The sequence below is a fragment of the Macrobrachium nipponense genome, chromosome 26, assembly GCF_015104395.2.
Source record: "Macrobrachium nipponense isolate FS-2020 chromosome 26, ASM1510439v2, whole genome shotgun sequence".
Taxonomy (NCBI): domain Eukaryota; kingdom Metazoa; phylum Arthropoda; class Malacostraca; order Decapoda; family Palaemonidae; genus Macrobrachium; species Macrobrachium nipponense.
The window spans coordinates 10,333,086-10,357,177 of record NC_087215.1 but is presented as its reverse complement, the minus strand read 5'-3'; the positions used below and the strand labels follow the sequence as shown (position 1 = coordinate 10,357,177).

Here is a 24,092-nt window from a genome sequence, read left to right as displayed (position 1 = left end):
TGTCATTACTTTTTTCTCTAAGCCTGGATATGCGACGCCCTGCTTCTCAGTTTGCTCTTCTCAGACATCTGCGTCGTCGTAAACATCCGATATACATACACTTGACCTCAGCCTCGTCTCAAGTCTCAACCTCCACTGTTCGTCCCTCCATCAGTCCGTATCACGCCTGTTTGACTCTCACTGAAAATCCTGTCATGTCCTTCCCCTCAGCATTCTTCGCCTTCTAATTGCTCTCAGTCTATCATCAACAGACGCGCGTATGAATCCTCAAACTTATACTTTAGCACCTTCCACTCCTCTTTTTCATTCTTATCTGCACTTCCTCTGTCTTGGATAGGCCACTTTTAATGAGAGATCAGATTGTTTATGAAACTCGTGTAGTAAACTTTGTTTGTCTAATTACCGCGGTTCCCAGTTACTTTTGTTCATTACCCCACTTTTTCCAAAATCCTGGCTAGCCGCAAGCTCGTTACCCCGACACCATATCTATTATTTTGTACATGATTAATGTAAAACAAACTCTTTTAGTTGGTTGAACCTTCCTTTATATTCAATTATTGAAACAAATATATCAAGTAAAAAAATATGCATACATAATTATAATAAGGTTGAAAATAAATGGAGAGAATATATAATTGAAAAAATGTTCATCAGGGTGAAAAATGACAAATAAATCAATAAATACTTCTGCTGGAAATAAATCAAATAATTTTATGTAAATAATCACACCTTCAGTTGAAAATAAGTGGAAAAAAATATATATTGGTTAAAAATAGCATTGGATTCTTTGTATATTAATGCGTCTGTCTTCCTCTGACCTCGGACCGGATATGGAAAAAAACCGTTACATGCGGCAGCCTCCCCCCCCCCCCCCCCCCCCACCCTCCCTACTCTCCCAATCTCCACCCTCCTCTGAGGTGACAACTGATAGCCGGCGAGAGATACTGGACGTTCGCTTAGATTTAATTTTGATCTATCTTAATAATAAATACATAAGTGTATAGTATATACTATATATATGCCTATATATATATTATATAGATATATATATATATATATCTATATATATATATATATATATATATATTACAGCACTGTCAAAATGAAAACTGTCACCACCCCCATCAAATGCGAAGTTACCCCCGGTGGAGTAATTTACCCCTATTTGGGAACCGCTTAAAGCATTTGCTCAGTTTTACCTCAGGCTCTGGAACAAATGAATGACGTAGCTTGATAGATAGGTGGATAGATATATAGATAGATAGATCCTTTCCTATTCCCCAGTGTTATTTAGACAGACATAGCTAAGTAGAATCTTATCCCGGACCACATTCCAATTAGCTGGTCTCTCCCATCACCCAGTGGAAGTCAGCCCAGCTGGCGTTCTCTCACAAGTTGATCATCAACCACGAATTGGCATCTCGATACAGTTTCAGTCCCCGACGCCCACCTGGAAATGATTGAACTAATAAGGCGGTTAATGAAAGATAATAAAACAATAATGCCTCTCTGGTCTGTGGCAGAAAGTCGAAGAAATACTTTGGAAATGATGAGGCCTTTCGTTGAAATTGTGGGAATTTCATTGGAGTTTTGCGTTGATGTTTCATTTCAGTTGTGACGTCATTCATTGAAATTATGAGGTGGTTCCCTGAAACTGAGTTATTTCATTAATATCAGGTGTTTGGTATTTCATGTTATGAGGTATTGCACAGAAATTTTGAAGTATTACATTGAAATTGAAGCATTTCTTTAAAATCTAGAGGCATTACCTTGAAAATGGGAGGTATTGCACTGTTGTTTCTGCATTCTTCTGTTTATTTTTTTCATTTTCTCTGCTCTCACGTTTAGGAATTCTCCTCCTGCCTCTGTGTTTCCTGACGCCTAACCTTCTTTATTTTTCCTCTCTTTGGGTTTCTTGACCGTGAGGTTATTAATATAGTGCATTAGAATGCCCCTCCTACCGAATGACGAAGCTGAATCCTGGATTAGAAGATTATTATGTCGAATGGTGGGATAGAAGAGCAAGAAGGAATAATGATTCGAATCCATCCATCCTCCCATCAAGGCAGGAGGGAGCTGGTGGCATCTGCCAGCTCAAGTTAATTGACATATCATTAATTATCCGTCCTTAATTAAACACTTCCTGCCACATGTGCGCAAATAGATTGAGTCGTCACCGAGAGAAACTCATATTGTTTATAACTATGGCTTCATTAGTCATGTGTTACTTTGTGTGGACATTTTCATGAATGGATAAATTCAGAGAAATGTAAGCGAATGTTACATAAATAGGGAAACAAGTTTGTTAATCACTGTAAACATATAAGTTTCCAAGTGTGGTTCCCTAATTACCTTGCTACTCCAGGACCTTTTGTGCGTAAGTATGTACAGTTGAACACAGGTCTCCCTGGTACACCTTCTTGAGCAACTTCGAAAAATTAATTGGTGGTAACAGTGTTTTACTGAGGGGGACGGGGGGGAGGACTCTTCCTCTCTTAGCAAGAGTTCCACCAATAAGCTCTGGAATTCTTTCAGTGGGAGGAGTCATTAGGTAAGGTTGGAGAAAGACACACACACACACACACACACACACACGAAGTAGAAGAAAAAGGAAAGAATTCTGAGCAGGTTATATCGCTGTAACTAAGATTACTGTCTCACTTTTAATATGTTTGTTTATTAAGATTCCATTTAACTTTTGTTCGTCTAGGGCATATCTTTACACCATGTCTGTTATTATATATCGGTGATATTCATTACGCAATACTTCAAAATTGATCAAAATTTTAGAGTTATATTGGTATTGGAGAGAATCACGAACATCATAACAGGATATTTTAACTTATCACGTAAGCCAAGTATAGTATAGGTTGCAGTGCGTTTCCTACAAATCCTACAATAGGAAGCTATAAAGAGAAGGGCAGTAACACTTCATTGAACATACCCAAACACTCGGTGAACGTTTTGAAAATGTCAGACACCTTAGCTCCTCTCTCTCTCTCTCTCTCTCTCTCTCTCTCTCTCTCTCTCTCTCTCTCTCTCTCATATTAGCTAATTTAAAGTGACATGTCATCTATAAATACCAGTTTTTTGATATGTCATCAACACCCTCTAATCTTGACTAAATTAATATATGCATACATATTTTTTCGGGGGGCGGGGGGGGTAGTGAAGTCGGGGATAGAGTTTCTTGTTGTTAAGCCGTCTTACAGGTTTTGAATTCTAAAATGTAATTCAAACTGACAAGCTTCTTGCTTTTGCTGTACCGATGTCCTCAGCCTGGCTTTGCTACAACTGAAATGGTTGGGGGGCTAGGGGGTAAGGTGGGCCTGTTGCGACCCCGATGAGTGGACGAAGTACTAGATATGCTCGTGGATAGAGTTGTATGGGTAATGAAAAGCTCCACTTGAAATATTTTCTTGTTTATCTTTAATGCCTGCGTGTTTTTAGTGTTTATCCTAATATTATTATAATACTGTAGATTTTCTGAATACAAGAGAGAGAGAGAGAGACTAGACGTTACTGAGAAATCAAAATGAAACTACTAGGGACAGAGAAAATTCCACAATGTGTAATGGAAAGTGAAGAAGGACTCCCAAACTTGGTGCAAACTTTTTAACCATTCCATATGGTAAACTTAATTCGTTTGCCAATGATAAACAACAATTGTTGATATTCAGAGGTTTCATGTATTCATGGTTGGGTTTTGTATTCCCTCTTGAATATACTTCGAGGTTATTCCCTACACGCTGTTCATTACAAAATAATTATTATGATATGGATAAACATATCTACATGGCTTATATTTTCTAATATATTAATTGTGATACATGTTTTAATGTCATACGGACAGAAATTCCTTTCGCTCTTATCATTCGTGTGAGGATAAGAGACAGACGTCTCTATTGTTAAACAGCCCCTTCAGTCATTTACCTGTCCATTGTGGAAAGAGCTATTTGGAGAAATGTAGTTTGATGATGTTGTCCTAGGGTTCTCTTTTTAGATAATTTTTAAAGAAAAAATTTTGAACTCCTTTCAAATATCAAATTCACCTTTCTAATATATAAATTATAATAATCATGACCTGGAGCTAAACGATATGCATAGGTAATTTTTTTTTACATCATACGACATGGAAGTTCAGCGGAAGCCATTGGGTTATCCAAATATACACACACAATTTTTACATTTATTTTTAATATTAGTGAGAAGTCCAGCCACCTTCCTTCTAGATCACCTCTTGCAATCTGTTAGGCATAGAAGATTCGTGGTTTCTGACGATGTGTGGTCGGTTGTGGAAGAGCTTCCATTGTGTTCCCAGTGGTCCATAAGTTGATTTGGTCTCCTCTCCCTCTCAGGCTCCCAACATTTTACCAAATTAGCCTAAAATTCTCAGTGAGGTTCATGTCTGTATCCTTACTTGGTCAGTCAAGCAATTGCAGATCCTCTCGACCTTGAAACCATTCCTGACTATTCTGGCCGTATGGATGGGGCAGTGGTCGTGAATGAAAATGACAGAAGCAAGTGGGGAAGAATAATTCCGCTGTTGAAGTGAAAGAAGTTAGAAATCCTGAAGAATTTCAATGCATTTTTCACCAGTGAACCTCCACTCAATCCTGGTGATATCCATAAATGTAAGAAGATTCAGCCCCATACGTTTACTGTGACATGCCCATTCCTGGTCACCTCGTAAATATTTCTTCAGTAGTATCTGAAGGGAAAAAATCTAATTTTTAACAATTTACGCTTTGCTTTTCGTAATAAGGAAAATAATGTCATATCGTTTTTGGAAATAAAATGCTAAGCAACAACCCTTGCATTAAGTTAATGTTTATTCATCTGCAAGGATTAATACTTATAATAGCATTAAGTGATCTGCAACGGTCCGTTATGATATGATATTCTTTAATTCAGTGAACAGGCTGTACTCTATATTATAAGTTTGCCTACGTGATTATTCATAACATTAATAATGCATTTGCTTAATACTACCTGAAAGCTGGCCATAGTAGAACTAATGGGGGGTTTTCAATGAAGTTTTTTTATTTTCACGCTTCTCGTGGCAATATAATTCAATTAGCGGAAAATGCATGGTTATTGACAAAATTATCATCTTTTGATTATAATATTACCCTTGCTTATAATTATTATAGTCTGACTGTTATTAATGATTATAGAAACTCACCTTATATTACTCGGTCTTCAGTTATGTATTCTGCCGTGACATCTGCTAGTAAAAGACCTTTCGTCACTGCATACGACTCGAGACCAAAATTCCATATCCTCCCCCACAAACTGTTGAACAAAGGCAAGACTATCAGCACGATGCCGTTCGGCGACAAATTCCTTCTTGGGAGGAATTCTATGAGGTATTCCTGTCTCATGCAGACGTCTTCGCACCGTCATAGCCGAAACATTTAATACCAGACGTTCACGAATAGCAATAGTATTGGTAAAAGGGTCTTCTGCTGCTCGTCGAATGTCGTCGTTATCCTAACGGGTGGTCATTCGTGGTGGAGGTCTTCGAACTGAAATGCGTAATTAACATGCAGATACCTAGATAATCAAGATTAATTATAGCCTGTTTACTTATGGAAACGCTATTTGGTATTCTGGGAAGTAAAGAGAAAGAATCACTATTAGAGTTCAACAGGACCAAGGCAACTATAATTTAGGTTTCATGATTTTACGGGTTTGTAAGGTTTATTGTTTAAAAAATTAATAAATAAATGAAATAAATAAATGCTATCCAAAGTCGGTCAATTTCCCAGTCTAAGCATGCCTCCTTTTACATTTATTTACTGCTGTAGGGGAGACGTCAAGACGCTGTGCAACAGCACGTATTGGAAGCCCACTTTCTCGTAGAGCGACGATCTGCGCCAGGAGAACCATATGTTGCTGTTCATTTGTAGACTATAACGAATACTACTAGCAGAGGACAGATAACCTATCAAAATTTTATATCAACACCTCAGTCTAGCCATGATTGGGTGACAAACTTGTTAGCGTGTAATAGGGGTGCTGTAGCAGTGATATCGTTATCACTGAACAAAGTGATATATTAAATCACACGATTACTGGGACTGAGTGATTGATTGGCTGTTACTGGCATTGCAACATCTCAGGTCATTACTGTCATTGATAACGTTTAAAATTCTGTATGTCTTCATAATGATAAATTGTTAATTGTCTGTTTGAAACACTAAAGGTGGTGGTGTTCCTCTCTTAACGTGAATTCCATTAATCTGCTTTCGGGCTGTTTTAGTGTATAAGAGGTTGGAGGAGGCAAACTTGTAATAAGTATAATCATCATAGATGAATAAACATTATCTTTAATGCAGTGGTTGTTACTTAGCATCACATTTCCCCAAACGATATATCATTATTTTCCCAGTTACGGAAAGCAACGCGTAAATTGTAAAAAATTCAGATTGTTTTCCTTCATATACCACCGAGGAAACATTTACGAAGTTGCCAGGAGTGGCTTGTAACCGTAAATGTGTGGGCCTGGATTTCCTTACATGGTATATGTAATATCACCAAGACTGAAGGGTTCCCCAGTGGAAAAATACGTTAAATTCTTCAGGATTTCTTACTCCCTTCACTTCACCAGCGGAATTATCCCTTTCCACCATAGTCCTGTCATTTTCATTCATGACGGCTGCCCCATCCATACTTCCAGAATAGTCCCAGGAATGGTTTCTAGATCGTAGAGGATTTGAATTGGTTTGACTGGCCAAATAAGGGTGCAGACATGAATCCCATAGATCCCGAGAAAGATAAAGTCGATTTATTAAATATTGCAACAATTCCACAAGGTGCCCCCGAGAGAAGCCGAAGTGCAGTGGAAAAATCACTGAATTTCTAATCAGTTTCTCCCCATGTATACATAAAAAAAAAAAATCATCTTTTTTGTTCCCCTTATTTTTATGCTCATCCATTTCGTATGAAGTAGCTACTGACGCATATCTTGTATATAAGCATTAAGCAGGTTAGGAGATTAATTACGTTTGCTTTATGTCTATTACAATAATTAGAATCATAATTACCTGACTTGTTATCGAATTACAGTTACAACTTCAATTACAAGATGGGGAACAATATCAAATACAATACAATTTTAATATTTCAAAATTGTAATCACAGCTACAAATACATCTATAAAACGTATTACTCAATTACATTTCGCACACCTATTTAATTTTAAGAAATGCAGATAGTTGCAAAGACTTTATACTTGAGTTTGGTTTCCTTTTACAGTCAATTTCTGCAACAATTGTAATTTGTAACTTATGATACCTTTAGTACATAATTGTAATCACAGCTACAAATACATCTATAAAACGTATTACTCAATTACATTTCGCACACCTATTTAATTTTAAGAAATGCAGATAGTTGCAAAGACTTTATACTTGAGTTTGGTTTCCTTTTACAGTCAATTTCTGCAACAATTGTAATTTGTAACTTATGATACCTTTAGTACAAATACAAAACAAACATATCTAAAATATTTTAGACCTGTAGAAATTATCGTTAGCATCCTATGATTTGCCTAAGTAAATTTTTAGTATGTTTATTGTGGTGAAAATTATTATGCTGATTATAAGAAAATTATACTGAAATACAAAACTCAAATACTGGAAAAAAAATTTACACAAAACGTTTTGCACAAAAAAGGAAATAAATGGAATAAAAAAAATTTTAGAATTGGTAGCTGGCTTGTCAAGATTCTCCCTTATTAATATAATAAATGAATTGGGGAAGCGACTCAAAAACATCTCTCCATTGCATTTGGTCAAGATGAGTTTCTCGAAAAGTAAGAGGGGGGCGGCTCTAGGATAACAATCTCAAATAAAGTTTTCAGTTGCAATTACAATAACAATTACCATTAATTATAAATAAAAAACAAATGGAATTACAGTTAACTTCAAAACGTGTAATTAAAAGCATATCAGATAAATGACAATTACACCAAGCCTGAATAAAAGGTAAGGTTTATTTGTAATTGGTAAAGCTCTCTTACTGTGGTTTCACAACAGTGCAGTCACGTTTTTGGTCATAACAACTGTAATGAAGACTGGTATCAGTACGAGATTTTTGCTGTAATTTTTCGGTATAATCAAGGCTTTAACTCTATTGGATGTCCGGTAAAAATGCTCAATTTTTATTTGTAACACATAGAGTAACTATAACCAGTTACCTATTCAAACCAATCTGTGGGCAATTGGCGGCTCTCTCTGCTAAAAAAAAAAAAAAAAAAAAAAAAAAAAAAAAAAGTTAAAAAGTTGCGTGACAAAGGGATTTCTGCTACCAGCGACAGCTATGTTCCTAGACGGCCATCTCTTCTTCACCTTCGTAATGCAAGCATATGGCTGATGCCCTGAGTCCAAATGAAGCTTGCGAAGGAGGTAACTAAACACAAGTATAACAGTAGATTTACATCAATCACAGTGTCTATCGTTCTACTACTCCACATACATGCAGATATCTCTTACTCCAATAATTATAATCATTTACTCATAACCCAAGTCAATAGTCACTAAAGAAAGAAAAAAAAAAATTGATCTTAAGACAAAAATAGTAATAGCTACTACTACTGCTGCTGCTGCTGATGCTAATAATAATAGTTAAAAAAAATGATGCTATAATTACTGGTTATTATTATTAATAATTAATTAATATTGTTCCCTTGTTTTCAACGTATACCAAAAGTAAATAATATCCATTGCCTAAGGTAAAGGGATAGTACGGTACGGAATTTGCACATTTTTTCCGTACCTGAACTGGTAACCGTACCGACTACGGGGTAAAATTGTCGTTGCGTAATTCCGTACCGTACACATAGGCTAAAAATATCAACCGTACCGTACCGTAATGCCAGCCTTGCTGGCAGGTAACAACAGCGTGAATCGTTATATATATATATATACAACATTTTAAATTATTATTATTAGATTAGATAGATAGATAGATAGATACAAAAAGAATCGTGCAAAATATACTAAAACTAAGTTAAACATCAGAGAGGAGAGAGAGAAGGGAGGGGGAGGGGGAGGGGGTGAGGGAAGTCTCTCAAGACGGTGTACCAGGTAAACCTGTGTCCAACTGTACTGTCCACGCACAATAGTTCGTTCCCTCCGCTGATCCAGAGTGAACACGAATCCGCGACTATGAAACCCCGGAGCAGTTGAGCAAGTAACTAACGGAGCATCCAATAGATGTTGCGCCGTCAGGACAAGGAAGGAGGAGTGGGCAGCAGATAGTTTTCTTGAGCATAGAGTAAAGTATCCTTAATCTATTAACGTTAATTAAGAGAGTGGTCGTAAACATTGTGTTGTTGACGATACTGGTTTGAGTGTAAAATGTGCATTTAAGGAAATCTGCGAAATAAATATGAGACTAAAAGTGCTTAGGAACTCAGTATTTATGAAATGGCATTTCCTATAGATTATTAAATCTTATATACTGACATTACTGTCCACGAGATCGATACAAAACTTTCACCAAGTGTTAACGGTGGTGTTCTGTAAGCAGCAAGCCACCTCTATATATATATATATATATATATATATATATATATATATATATATATATATATATATATATATATATATATATATATATATATATAGAAACATCTATATCAGCAAATTAGCAACATTTTCAGTTCACTTACTTTATTGAGGTATGCAACCATACACACAGATCAATGTCTATATCTTATACAATTCATGATTGGGCCAACCTCCATAGAGAAAGCGGGCGATGTGGGCAATAACACAAAAAAATTTGGGCTTTATATAATTTTCTTTATTTACTAAATTTTAGTAATTAAAACAACATGAAATATTAGGATATTTCACCATATAACAGGTTCATATTTGGTGAAAAAGAGAAAGACAGAACCACAGAATATAACAAGACAAAGATGAGTAGAGAGAAAGAGAGAGAGATAACTTATTAAGTTCTTTTCTAGATTATGGTGTGAAGAAGCCTCGTGTTCTTATTTTCTTCCTAGCACCAGGTCAGTTGCAAAATACGAGTCATTATCCATTTTACTATATTTCTTTAGTAAGGATATTTCATCCTGTTTTCAAGATGCATTGTAATAGAAAATAACTTAACTCAATTCCTGTGTTTCAAGAAGCAAAATAGTTTTCTAGTGCCGATGTAGTTATAGCCAATTCTAACGTGTAAAGGAGTTAATATGTTTTTGTAGGAATGTAACTTTTCTCTCCTGTAAAGTCAACTGCCATAGTCCTTGCCGTTCCCTGACCATTTCCTGTCTTAGGGAGGGTTAGGAGCCACTAGCTTCTACCTTTGCATTGGAGAGTTAAGTTGCCTAGTATATGGCCATTCGTAGGCTGCAGCTTTTAGCTCCACTAATTTCTATCACGGCTTATTTCTTCTACCTTTTGGACCCCCTTTTAATAATCTAGCCTTAGTTTCTTAACTGCTGTGCTCTTATTCTGTCTCAACTTTATTACCTTAATCTGTTTTCCTTCTTTCTTGGAATGAAGCGCGTTTTGTAATTCCCTTTATTTCAAAATAACAAAATAAAAGTAGTGATATTTACAAAGCCTTCTATGTTCAAAATTTAAGGCTTATTTCAGTTTGACTAAATGTTAAACTAAAAAACCATCACATTTTTCCGACAATCTGGCAGATAAATTTGAACCAATATCACTTTTTTTTTGTTTAATTTTGAATTTTGAGATACTATAAATATTACTTTTCACTTTAAACCTATTGAAATATGCATGATCTTCCAAACATTAGCATTAACTGGTTATCAAGTAAAAGGAACATAACTAAAAACACGTGAGCTAGTGTCAATATTTTATCATTATTATTTGTATGATAATATACAATGAGTAGGATGTCCAACCTCCATCTGCATCTGTGACCTCACACAGACGATCAGGTATGGAATCTACAGTTTATATGATGTAACAGAAGTGTGGGTTATGTATTTGATTTCCCTGGAACGTGTTTTACGCAGATATTTTTTTTTCTTTATCAAGCACGCTTCTACAATACATTTTCTTAACCTTACATGTCATGTCGTTTTCATTGTTTTTTTGTTTTTTTATTATTTGACGACATTATTGACTCTGTAATTGTTTTTAAATAGTATTTAATTGCTGTCATTATCGTCCGTATTAAACAGTATTATTTACATTTGTGTTATAAGGATACGTTCACACCAAATGCGTTGCCTATAGAAATGGGGCTGTTAGGATTTTCTGCTTTATTTCTATATTGGATTTCAATTTACGAATCAAGTTATGCTCAAATAAAATTGTACTCCTTTATACCTGATTTTCACTTTTATATAGGACAAAATTTAGTATAATTAAATTTCGTTTTAACCTTTTCTTTTTATGCATATGATATAAATTTAAAATCTTAAACTTACCTATAGTTTTTTTGAAAATCATTATGGTTGAGTAGTTGATTATTATATATATATATATATTTCTCTTGATGTCTCGGCTAATTCATTTAGAATGATATCTTTTAGTTATTTGGTTAAATCCAATAACAATAAAACGTAGCATAGAAAAATGGTCATTTTTTGCTCAGTTCCAATTGCCCGCCTGTAGTTAGTATTGTTTTTCTTGTAGACAAAAAAACAAAGGTAAATAAAGGAAAATCCCTAAATATATTTTAATAGATAAGACGATAAGAGACCAAACAAAAAAGATGCGTACTGCAAAAGATCCCGTTAAAAAAAAAAAAAAAAAAAAACAAAAAAAAAAAAAGAGAGAGAGAGAGAGCGAGAGAGAGAGAGAGAGAGAGAGAGAGAGAGAAAGGAACTGCAGAATTTATAACACCTAGAAACAAGGCATGATTGGAATCTTTCAGATGTTTTTTTGCTATATTTTGATAAATCGAAATATCTCCTGTGAAATATTGAAAATCAAGGAAAAAGAGAGGGATATAGAGGAGAGTATATGAATTGGGTACTCCAGTTTGAAGAAAATGTGGCCTTACTTGGCCTGCCTTGGCAGCAGCTGTTGTGTGACGTTATTGTCTAGATGTTGTCTGAAATACGAAGAGAAGTCTAACGCAAGGATAGTCATGTTGTTTATAGGCTGCCTATTCACTGGTGAGGTTCCTCCTCATTACTGATGATGGAGGTGAACAGGCGGCCAAGGAAATGGAATTGAACGAGAGAATTTCGGCCTTGCGAGCACCACACAGTACCAGAGAGAGCAGCAGTGAACTTGGACAGGATCATTTTTCAGCTGCAACAGAGGCTTGACTACAATGAAGACATTCAGAAGGCGGGCGGAAGAAAAGCACTCGTGTGATCCAGATAACTCAGGGGGTGTTGCAACAACAGCCTGTCAAGAAAGGGCCCACTTATTCGAAGGTGAGACGTTGTTTCTGAAGGAGAACGATCAAGTGAAGAAAGAGAAGGACGTGCAGATATAGACCGAAGAAGCGGCGCGGATGGCGAGGCTCGTCCAGGAACGAAAAGACACGAACGAAAAGCGCTAATCCGACAGGAAAGACGCCGAGGTCAGGTTCCAGCTCCTGCAGAAGGAAGTGGAAGATCTCACGAAGGAAACGTGTGTACTACATTGTGAAGTTCAGGTTGCGAAACTGAAGAGAAACGAGCTGAGGTGCCTTCTAGAGGAAGGGAATCATGGCTTCAAGTCGCTGGATAGGAACACCGGTGTCCAGGGCGAACGGAACGACCAGTTGGAAGATGAGGTTCGACAGCTGCGAGGAGCGAAGGAGAAATCGGTTTGCCAGCTCAAGAACCACCAGGGAAATTACAGATGCCTGGAAAATGAAGGAGCAGCTGTCCATGTTCAAGGAATGGCGCGACCAAGTCTAAGCTGGCCTTGCGAAGAGGGCTCAGATGTCAAAAATTTGAGGAGAATGTTTGTTGTATGGAAAGTTTTTTTTTTTTTTTTAATCAATAAAGTTTATTTACAAACTGCGATTTTCATTTACACATTATTTTTTTGCAGCAAATTTTGTTATTTACATAATAATTCGAGTTTAACTCGAATTTAAAGGACTTCTTTCATAAATCCATGTGTTAGAATTGATTTTAGTTTGCAATGGATTTTAGGAGTGAACTGCAATACTTGATTTTATATGGAAGATTTGATGTTTATATGTAATAAGTTTGCTTTGTTAATCGTTGAAGGATATGAAAGTTAGAGGGAAATAAGTATAAAATGTTTTGTAAGAGTTTTATTGATTCCTGAAAGGGAAAGGTAAATGTAAGGATTGGTGGAGTGCCAGGATTCGAAGCAGAAGATACAGAGAAGATTGGTGGAGTGCCAGGAAAAGCAGCGGATTGAGAGAAGATTGGTGGAGTGTCAGGAGAAGCAAACGATTGAGAGAAGATTGGTGGAGTGCCAGGAGAAGCAGAGGATTGAGAGAAGATTGGTGGAGTGCCAGGAGAAGCAGAGGATTCAGAGAAGATTCAGGGAGCGTCAGAAGAAGAAGCAGAGAATTCAGAGAAGATTTGTGGAGTGCAAGGATAAGAAGCAGAGGATTCAGAGAAGCCCCTGGAGATTGAAAGATTCAGTGGCATATTCTGGTTCTAAGGTTAAACAGAGGTGTTACTCTCTTAAGGGACGGCGGGCGAGGCCCGCCAGGCGTCCCGGGGACGGGCGGGCAAAGGCCCGCCAGGCGTCCCGGGACGGGCGGGCCTCCGCCCGCCAGGCGTCCCAGGGACGGGCGGGCCTCCGCCCGCCAGGCGTCCCGGGGACGGGCGGGCCTCCGCCCGCCAGGCGTCCCGGGGACCGGCGGGCCTCCGCCCGCCAGCGTCCCGGGACGGGCGGGCTTCCGCCCGCCACCACGCCGGGGCCCCGGGGGTCGTCCCGGGGACCGGTCGTGGCTCCCGCCCGCCAGGCGCCCCGAGGTGGGGACCGGTCGGGCCTCCGCTCCGACCAGGCGTCCCGGGGACCGGCGGGCCTCCCGCCCGCCAGGCCGTCCCGGGGGACCGTGCTGGGCTCCCGCCGGGCCGGGCCGGCCCGCCAGTCCCTGGGGACCGGCGGCCGGTCCGCCCGCCGCAGTCGTCCCGGGGACGGCGGGCCTCCGCCCGCCAGCGTCCCGGGGACGCGGTTCCCGCCCTCCGCCGGCGTCCCGGGGACGGGCGGGGGGGCCTCCGCCCGCAAGGCGTCCCGGGACGGCGGCCCTCGCCGCCAGGCGTCCCGGGACAGGGCGGGCCTCCGCCCGCCAGGCGTCCCGGGGACGGGCGGCCTCCGCCCGCCTTGGGCGTCCCGGGGACGGCGGGCCTCCGCCCCCAGGGGTCGGGACCGGGGGCGGGTGGGCCTCCGCCCGCCAGGCGTCCCGGGGACGGGCGGGCCTCCGCCCGCCACGTCCCGGGGACCGCGGGCCCTCCGCCCGCCAGGCGTCCCGGTGGGGACCGGCGGGCCTCCGCCCGCCAGGCTTTTTTTTTTTTTGGGGGTCCGGGGACGGCGGGTGGGGCCTCCGCCCGCCAGTGCGTCCCCGGGACGGGCGGGCCTCCGCCCCGCCGGCGTCCCGGGGGACCCGGCGGGCCTCCGCCCCCGCCCAGGCGCCCGGGGAAGGCCTCCGGCCCGCCCCGCCGCTTCCGTCCCGGGACCGGCGGGCCTCCGCCCCAGGCGTCCCGGGGACCGGGCGGGGCAGCGGCCCGCCGGCCGGCCCGGGGACGGGGCGCCAGCGGCCCGCCAGGCGTCCGGGGACGTGCGGGCAGCGGCCCGCCATGGCGTCCCGGGGACGGGCGGGCATCCCGCCAGGCGCCCGGGGAACGGGGGGCCAGCGGGCCCGCCAGGAGTCCCGGGGACCGGGCGGGCAGCGGCCCGCCAGGGCGTCCCCGGGGACGGGCGGGTGGGCGGAGCCCCGCCAGGCGTCCCGGGGACGGGCCGGGCGGGAGCCCCGCCCCAGGCATCCGGGGATGGGCGGGCAGAGGCCCCGCCAGGCGTCCCCACCCGGGGGAAGGGGGCGGGCAAGATGCCTGCCAGGCGTCCCGGGGACGGGCGGGCAGAGGCCCGCCAGGCGTCCCGGGGACGGGCGGGCAGAGGCCCGCCAGGTGTCCCGGGGAAGGGCGGGCAGAGGCCCGCCAGGCATACCAGATGGGGCGGGGCAGAGGCGCCCAGAGTCCCGGGGGACCCAGGGGACCGCCCTCCCTTGCCCGCCAGGCGTCCCGGGGACGGGGGCCGCCTCCCCCGGGGCCCGGCCGGGCCTCCCGGGACGGGCCGGGGCCGGCCGGGGCCCGGGCCCCATGGCGGGTCCCGGGGACCGGCCCGGGGCCTCCGGGCACCGCCAGGCGTCCCGGGACCCGGGGGCTCCGGGGCCCTCCCTCCAGGCCCAGTCCCGGGGACCGGCGGGCCTCCCCTGCCCGCATGGCGTTCCCGGGGGACGGCGGGCCTCCGCCCGGACCAGGCGTTTCCCGGGTGGGACCGGCGGGCCTCCGCCCGCCAGGCGTCCCGGGGGACCGGCGGGCGGAGCCCCCGGGAACCGGCGGGCCTCCGCCCAGCCCAGGCGTCCCGGGGGACGTTGCCGGGCAGCTCCCGGCCAAGGCGTTCCCGGGGGACCGGTCGGGCAGCGGGCCCGGCCAGGCGTCCCAGGGACGGGAGGGCAGCGGCTCGCCAAGGCGGTCCTGGGACCGGCGGGCAGCGGCCCGCCAGGGGTGGGGGGGGCCCTGGGTAGGTGGGACGGGCGGGCAGCGGCCCGCAGGGCGTCCCGGGGACCGGGCGGCGGCAGCGGCCCGCCAGGCGTCCCGGGACGGGAGCGGGGCAGCGGCCCGCCAGGCCCAGTCCCGGGGACGGGCGGGGCAGCGGCCCGCCAGGCGTTCCCGGGGAATGGGCGGGACAGCGGCCCTCCAGGCGTCCCGGGGACGGGCGGGCGGATGCCCTGCAGCGTCCCGGGGACGGGCGGTGGGTGGAGCCCCGCCACCGCGTCCCCGGGGACGGGCGTGGGGCGGAGCCCCGCCAGGCGTCCCGGGGACGGCGGTGGGCGGAGCCCCGCCAGGCGTCCCGGGGACGGCGGGCGGAGCCCCGCCAGCTCCCGGGGGACGGGCGGGCGTTAGCCCAGAGGCCCGCCCACGGCGTCCCGGGGAGGGCGGGCGGCCAGATGCCTGCCCAGAGGTCCCGGGGCGGGTCCCGGGTAAGGGCGGGCAGAGGCTTCCAGGGCGCCAGGTGCGTCCCGGGGACGTGCGGGCAGAGGCCCGCCAGGCGTCCCGGGGACGGGCGGGCAGAGGCCCGCCAGGTGTCCCCGGGGAAGGGCGGGCAGAGCCCGCCAGGCATCCCAGGGATGGGCGGGCAGAGGCCCGCCAGACGTCCCGGGGACGGGCGGGCAGACTATTATGATATAACCAAACTAAATATCACATAATAAAATAAAGTGTAATGGAGGACTAAAAAACCACTTCAATCGTACAAAAAGATGAAAAGCAACACTTTTATTACAAAGATTAGAATTCGTATGTTATAGATTTTAAAAGCTATAAGTAAGAGAATGTTCATCAGTTTATAAGACTAAAGTTCGAGCTTTCACCATCTCCATTAGACGTTTCGTCTCTAAGAGAGAACAAGATCCCGACTCCCTAACTTCCTCTGATTCATCACCAAAGCTTCAGAACCGAAAGAAATCTTTCAACTGCCCATAAAGGCTATTTAACCGAGGGCTCCTATACCGTCCGCGCCCCAGAAACCTCTGCACGATGCCATTTTGCCCCGTTATGTACCGTAACGTCGCAAGAATCCCGAAGAGATTAACGTGAACCAATATTAAGCTGTAAGCCGCCCGTCCACTGACCCTATTTCGCCTTCATGAGGGACCGTTACGGTCCCTTCATCTCCAATGAAGGGTCGCTGTAAAGTGCCTGGTATTGCTGTGAGCACGTTACCCACAAGTCCGACGAGGAACTTGACTTTGCTCGAGAGGAAGAAGGCAAAACTTGAGAGAAAAATGTCAAGGGATAAATATCTATGCGATATGAAAGATTCATATGGCAACTTCGGATGAGTTCCTTCACGACGTGTACTTAAGTATATCTTAGTTCAACCAGATCACTGAGCTGATGAACAGCTCTCCAAGGGCTGATCCCGAAGGATTGGATATTTTCACGTGGCTAGGAACTAGTTGGTCACCTAGCAACGGGACCTACAGCTTATTGTGGGATCCGAACCATATTACATCGAGATATGAATTTCAATCACCAGAAATAAATTCCTCTGATTCTGCGTTGGCCGAACCGAGAATCGAACTTCGGACTAACGGATTGGTAGCCGAGCACGAAAACCACTCGTCCAACGAGAAACCTACGACGTGTAGTACTGAAATGCATGAAGGTGATGTGGATGCAACAGGCACGAGTTCAATCCTAACTGAATGAATTGTGATGGGAACACAACCTCCTACGATTTAGAAATCACGTGCCAATCATACGACTTATATACACAGGATGGTAATTAACATCATATGTATTAGGCCCAGATAGGTAAGGAAGAATAATGACTATTCTAATTATGGAATTAATACAAAACCCCCGAGAAGTAATTGCAATGACTACCATATAAAAAAGGGTAGAGAAAATACAAATGGAAATAATGGCAAGAGAGAAGAGACCTTATTTTGAGTATATTCAGTACTCTAAAAATAATAAGAGAAAAAATACCACATAGTCCTCATTTTAAAAGTCCAGACAGATCCTCCTCCTCCTCCTCCTCAGAGCTCCGTCTGCCATTTCATAGGGTCCTCTCAATTTCGGAGATTTTCGTGAAAGAGTTTCGAAGATCAGGAATGAAATAGGAGGAAGGAAGACTGGGAAGGAGTGGAAAAGACAGGAGGAGGGAAATGAGAAGGGAACATAGAGAGAGAGAGAGACAAATATGGTTTGCAAAGGAAGGTAGGTATGGCAACAGGAGGGGGTGGGGGGTGCGAGTTGATTTTTAACCGCCCGAATAAAAACAGTGCAGTGTGCGCGTGTGGGGGGGGGGGTGTGGGGGGGGTGGGGGGGTGGGGGGGTGTGGGGGGTGGGGGGGGGGCGCGAGTTGAGGTTGAGGTTAGTATCAATAAACGTGTTTCTCATCATTCTCATATTTTTTCTCATTCCTTGATCCTTTTTCAACGTTGCAATGTGGAGGCTCTAGAGGCTCTCAGTGCGCAAACTTAATGAGGGAAAATGCTTAAAGTAAACGATAAATTTACGAATGCAATAATTACTCTGCGTCAATACCCACAGATGTTAGCATACCAAGAATATGAAATGAGGTACAATAAAATAATATATTTAAAAAAGCAGCAGTTAAATAATTGAAGAATACAAAAATAATGTCAATTGGCATTATTATGCTAAGAAAGTTACTCAAAATACATTCGCCGCTGAAAAAATGGGATATCCTGAAGACTCGTTTGTATACTTATAAGGAATACAGTACATTCTGTATACAATGGGTAGACCAGATATTTATATAAAAAACACTCAAAATATCAGTTAATAATCTCAACCAAATGCTAATCATGAAGATAAAAATGAAACAAGCAAAATACTATAGTAGATTCACATCAACGTGCATCCAATGTTTAGGCCAGTCCCTTACGACGCTCTTGACTGGCTATTCATAAGCCAATGACAGGGCTAGAAACTCTCAAGTCTCTCTCGAAAGTTCACATGGGTAGGATCTATTTTCCACCTCTCATGAGGGATACGTCTTTCAAAAGTATCCCTCAGTAGAGGTGGAACAAACATCATGCCTCTGTGAACTCTTGAGAGAGACTGAATTTTCAGCCCTGTGATTGGCTTATTAACAGCCAATCAGGTGCGTCGTAAGGGACTGGCCTAGACATTAGATACACGGTTGATGTGAATCTACTATAGCAATTAACTGAAGTCTATCAGCAGCGATAACAACGAAGAAGCTACGAAAAGAGAGCAGTAATGACGGAAGTCGAAAATTCCGAAGTCTCGAAGTGAAGTTAATAAAAATAGCTGGCTTAATGCAGCGTACAATTCATAAGGGCAGAAATATCATCGTCTTGAAACGGAAGACATTTATGGCCATCATTTTTCTTATTTCATTCGATGGGGGAAAAAGTAGTGCTGCTGACGGTGAATTAATTACATAAGATTCTTAGCTTTTTGCTGCCATAAAAAGAAACGATACTTTTCCATGCAAAACCAATAAAAAACTTCTTTGAAAACAAAATAATGGCTCAGGGACGAAAGGAATTGACATATTGTAATTGTTATAAAAATGATCATTTTTGCTGCCTTAAGTGAAAGGAGTAAAGTCTTCTGAAGTAAGTTTTGTACTTTTATTATTATCATTCACTTCCTTATAATTATGATTTTAAGAATCATTGAAGAGCAAAACGAGTAGACTATCAATGACCTGATACTCGGAATACACAAAATATAAAAATATTATTACTAATACAGCTACTATTGTGGCTTTGATCACTATCATCCCAGTTTTATTATTATTATTATTATTATTATTATTATTATTATTATTATTATTATTATTATTATTATTTGTATCTTCTTTCAGTTACAAAGACTAACGTCGATAAGCTGTGAATAAAAGTAGGAAATAAAATGTGATTTTCGGAGAGAATCAACTTGGGGACAATGGCAAGGGGGAAAATGCACACACAGAGAGAGAGAGAGAGAGAGAGAGAGAGAGAGAGAGAGAGAGAGAGAATTAATGACTGGTGTTACCCTGACGGCGTGAGGTCGATCTTGTCCGGATAATCTAGTTGTATTTGAAAATATGTTCGCAGGTTACTATACACCCAAGAAAATCTTGTGAGGCGTCTGAATTGTCCTATAGTAGATTCACTTTTATTTCTTTATTTGTGTCTCTTTCCCTCTCTCCACCCCAAGCTAATCTGTAAGCAGCCACAGTCGACTAACAACCAGGACAATAAATACGTCCTTGAGTTAACCGTAGCATACTGGATATTTTTATGAAAACGCAAAAGATTTTCCTATCCTTCGTTGGGCCTTGAAGATTGAGGATTTAGATAGAGAGAGAGAGAGAGAGAGAGAGAGAGAGAGAGAGAGAGAGAGAGGGTGGGGAGGGGGGGCGGTTGCTATGGGAGGGGTTGTTGGAGGCGAGAGACAGATAGGGCCTTAAGTAAATTAATTAGGAACTTTTAACATCGTTAACCTTATCAAGTTAAGAGGCGATATGGGAATTTTTTATGGGAACTTTTTTCACCTTTCATCATTTAGAATTTTTAAAGAACTTTTGAAATATTGCGTATCTGGGACTAGTTAGACGTAGGAAGCGTGAAGAAAGACAAGTCTTGGTCGCCGATTGTTTCCTTAATAAATGTTTTCGTAATAAATGTATGATGTAATAAATAGATTTATTACACTGTATTCTTATACTAGAATATTATGTTGTAGGAAGCCCACTAAAATACAAACTTTCAATTTTGTCCAAATTTTCGAGCACATATTTGAAAGGCGTTAAGATCTTGACTTAGTAGCATTAGACTAATGATAATTTTTTATGTTGTAATATATATTGCTGTATCTGTTTTAGAGGAGAGAATTGATTAAAAATAGATACTTTGGATAGTTCTGAAAGAGAGAGAGAAAGAGAGAGAGAGAGAGAGAGAGAGAGAATACCACGGGTCTGCCATGATAAACTGACACTAATACATAGCAGCAGAAAGATTAAGCCAGCCTTATGCTGGCACGGGCTCTTGTTTTTCAGCAGCCCGTAAAGGCTAATACTTACAAATACTAGCAAGCAATCTATCCAAACGGGCGTCTTCTCACCGCCGCCCCCGCCCCCCCCCTCCCCCCCCCCCTCCCCCCTGCACAACAGCACAAATAAATATAGCAGTATTCGCGGTTTCTTGGAGCCTTTGAGAGGGAGGCGATCCCTGCCAATAGTGCTGAGCTGGATTCCTTCTTCTCTTATCTCTCTCAGATGATCTCTGATCTCTGCTGCTGAGCTCTCACTGATCTGATCTGTTACTCTTACTAATGATCTCTTACTCTGTGATTAACATTATCATCTGCTTCCTCCTACTTCGTCCGTCGTATTTATACGGCATTCTTGGGGCGGGGCCTACGGCGAGCGTCACAGACTCCCGAGATTACTGGAATTTCTTAGAAGAATCTAGACGAGGTATTGCATCAGAAATCGCGGCATTTCTCACGTCACGTCGACGCCTTTTGCGTTCCACAACACTCCTGCCGATTCTAGAACCATCATAAGAACAGGCGCCTCCAACACACAAGCGAAAACCTCCGTGCGGCAGAACTTCTCGAAGAGCGTTTCCTTTCCTTTATCTTTCTTTGCTATGAAGCGATTACCATTACAGGGAAAAAGGTGAATGTATAAACGAAGTGGGTTCATATTGAAACAGGAGTCGTAAGACCTTCGGTAATTTTATTTGAATGCAGACAATTTCAGTGATAACTGGATAAAAGAAAAAAAGTACATATGGGGAAAGAAGGGTCAATTATGTAGAACTTAATTCACAGAGTAATTTCATGTCGGTTCAGTAATGGGAGAAATGATATATAAGTGGAGAAGGCATACATACAGAGACGAAAACATCATTATATAATAATAAGCACAAGAAATATAGAGAAGAAAAAATTTTATCGTGTGTAACTTCATAAGAAAAATCTTGCCAATCCTTCAAGAAGGATTATCTTGTCCATTTTTTAGTTTGAGTAAATTTCATTCAGGATATGCCAATAATAATAATAATAAAAAAAAAAACAGTACTTATTCACCTGGGCGTCAGTACTGTGATTAAGTGCTTACACGTATACGGTAACCAGTTAGTCTATCATTCGACATATTTAGAAAAAAAATGAAATTACTGATTATCATGGAAGTATATAGGTATGTATATATGTGTGCACTGGCTCGTCTGCATTCGTACATTCAAACACATTCCGGCCCAATGTCACACCACCAGAATCGATTATGTGAACAGGTCAATTTAAAGTCCATATCGATTTTGTTTATTTACCTGGGATGTATGTATGTATGTATGTAGGTATGTTTGTGAATGAATATAAATCCTGATACTTTCTACTATCCTATCACTCTATAAATTTCATAGGAAACATTTGAACTATCTTCAGTTTGGTTGCTGTGCAACGGCTGACAAACACAGCATCCTTAGTCTCATCCAGGACGTGGGTCCTGCTCTTATCATACAGCTGCTGTATTTCGCTTCCTAGAAGTACAGGATCATATGAGGAAAAAATTAAGTTTTTTTTCTAATCTAATAAGCAACTGAACAGGATATCAATAGTATAATGAAAACTTCATTGCCATCATTTCCACCAGAGATACATGGAAAAGCTTTTCAGGAGTCATTGTGGGAAAACAGGAAAAACAGAGTAAAACAATGTTAATAAACCAACATGATGAAAAGAACGTTTTTATCTTTCTCTTGGACTAGAATATTTGGAAATACCGTAAGATTTAACGGTCGGAACACAGAACATAGAAAAACGTTCTATGGCAGATAATAAAACGCGTACGTGTTTGAAAGCATTCAAAAAAGGATCAATATTTTTCTACCATAGCACGAATCATAATAACAGGAAATCGCAACAGGATGAAGATACGAATTTCCGAAAAAAATATATGCATTATTATTGGAATACAGAGAAAACTGTAGTCATATTTATATTAACCTAATTCCTAATGTAGCGTCCCCCTCTCCCCACCTTTCTCTCTCTCTCTTCTTCTTCTTCTTCTTCTTCTTCTTCTTCTTCTTCTTCTCCAGACTTTTTTACCACATGCTTTATGATATAAGGGACGAAATATAACCAACTCACACGCGCACTCACATACGCACAAACACACACACACACACACACACACACACACACACACTCCTACCAACGATGTCTACCGGAAAATCTTTGATATTTGAAGAAACAACAAGACATTCATCTTTATCCTTCATTGCCGCCCACACTTTACAATCTGTCTCTCTTGTCATGAAGGAAATGAATAAAAAAAATGGATATGATTCTGAAAGTCTGCAAAAGAGAAACAGATTTTCTAGGTCTATTTGACGAACCAAGATTTCAAGAGAGTTTAGCACTTCAAAACCAGTATTCCATCCTCATTCATCTTGTTAAGAGTATACTATATAGAGGAATCCCTGGCTCAGATTTACATAAGTGTGCAGGCCTAAATCTTCGCATGTCTATGGCTCTACACCTACTGACCTGTAATTTACAGGTCAGGGATCGATAGCTGCAATAGAATTTATGAGTGGATGACATCCTGTGACGTCAGAACAGGAACAGGATCTATAGTGACAGACCAGTCAGATTTCAGTAAAATATCAAAAAGCGTATATCTCAAACAACGTCAAGTTTTCAATGCCACGCTTAAAACAAAAGTTGTGCAGATTTTTTTCAACCACTCTTCAGACATGCATCTAAGAACGAGCATCATCTGAGAAACACTAGAAGACCATGAACTTTTTTTTCTGTTCCGGCTTCATATAAATAGAGAGATTGAGGAAGTTTAAATCCTATTTGCAATGTTATCCAACATGCGACGACGGAAAAGTTGTTTGATGCTGAATTCAGTTTTTCAGTCTTTCTGATTCGGTGTGTTATGATCTCGGCGCCTTCATGATATCACCACCCGACAATCGAGTGGAGGAGAGGAACGCTTTCCAAGTCATCTGGGAAGCGAAAACTCTGATATTTTGGAGGATTATGGATTCGAATAGCACAACACTGACGTGAATTCCCTGTTCATTATCGAGTGAGAGATAATACCTTAAGTCAAAAGGCTTAACCAAAAAACTTTATAGCAAATATTATTTAAGAACGACATGAGTTTGTAATCGCATCCGAGAAATGCTTCCTCAAATAGCCATTATCTATCTGTCTATCTATCTATCTATCTATCTATCTATTCGTTTCATATTCATCGAAATAATTCTACAACAAATTTTCCCCTCGTGAAGGTCTTGCGATGAAATTCTGCCTAAAATGAAACATGAAGTGACTGTTAATCCTTCCGTCTGAGGAATTAACACATCGTTACCACGACACATCGAGTCTCGTATCTCGGAAATGTCGCTGTGCGAAGTTCGGTAGACTTGAGCAAACCAAATTA

The 24,092-nt window shown here is 42.4% G+C and overlaps 1 protein-coding gene across 1 annotated transcript in view; it reads right to left on the bottom strand.

Moving 5' to 3' along the window:
• Positions 1-17,640, bottom strand: part of LOC135199941 (basic proline-rich protein-like) — a 128,178-nt gene extending 110,538 nt beyond the window's left edge. Inside the window, exons 1-3 of the mRNA XM_064228061.1 lie at positions 17,636-17,640; positions 16,774-16,914; positions 13,751-16,316 (exon numbers count right to left, since the gene is read on the bottom strand). Coding sequence (XP_064084131.1) covers positions 13,751-16,316; positions 16,774-16,914; positions 17,636-17,640 — 2,712 coding nt within the window. The remainder of the gene's footprint in view (positions 1-13,750; positions 16,317-16,773; positions 16,915-17,635) is intronic.
• Positions 17,641-24,092: the final 6,452 nt, after the last annotated feature.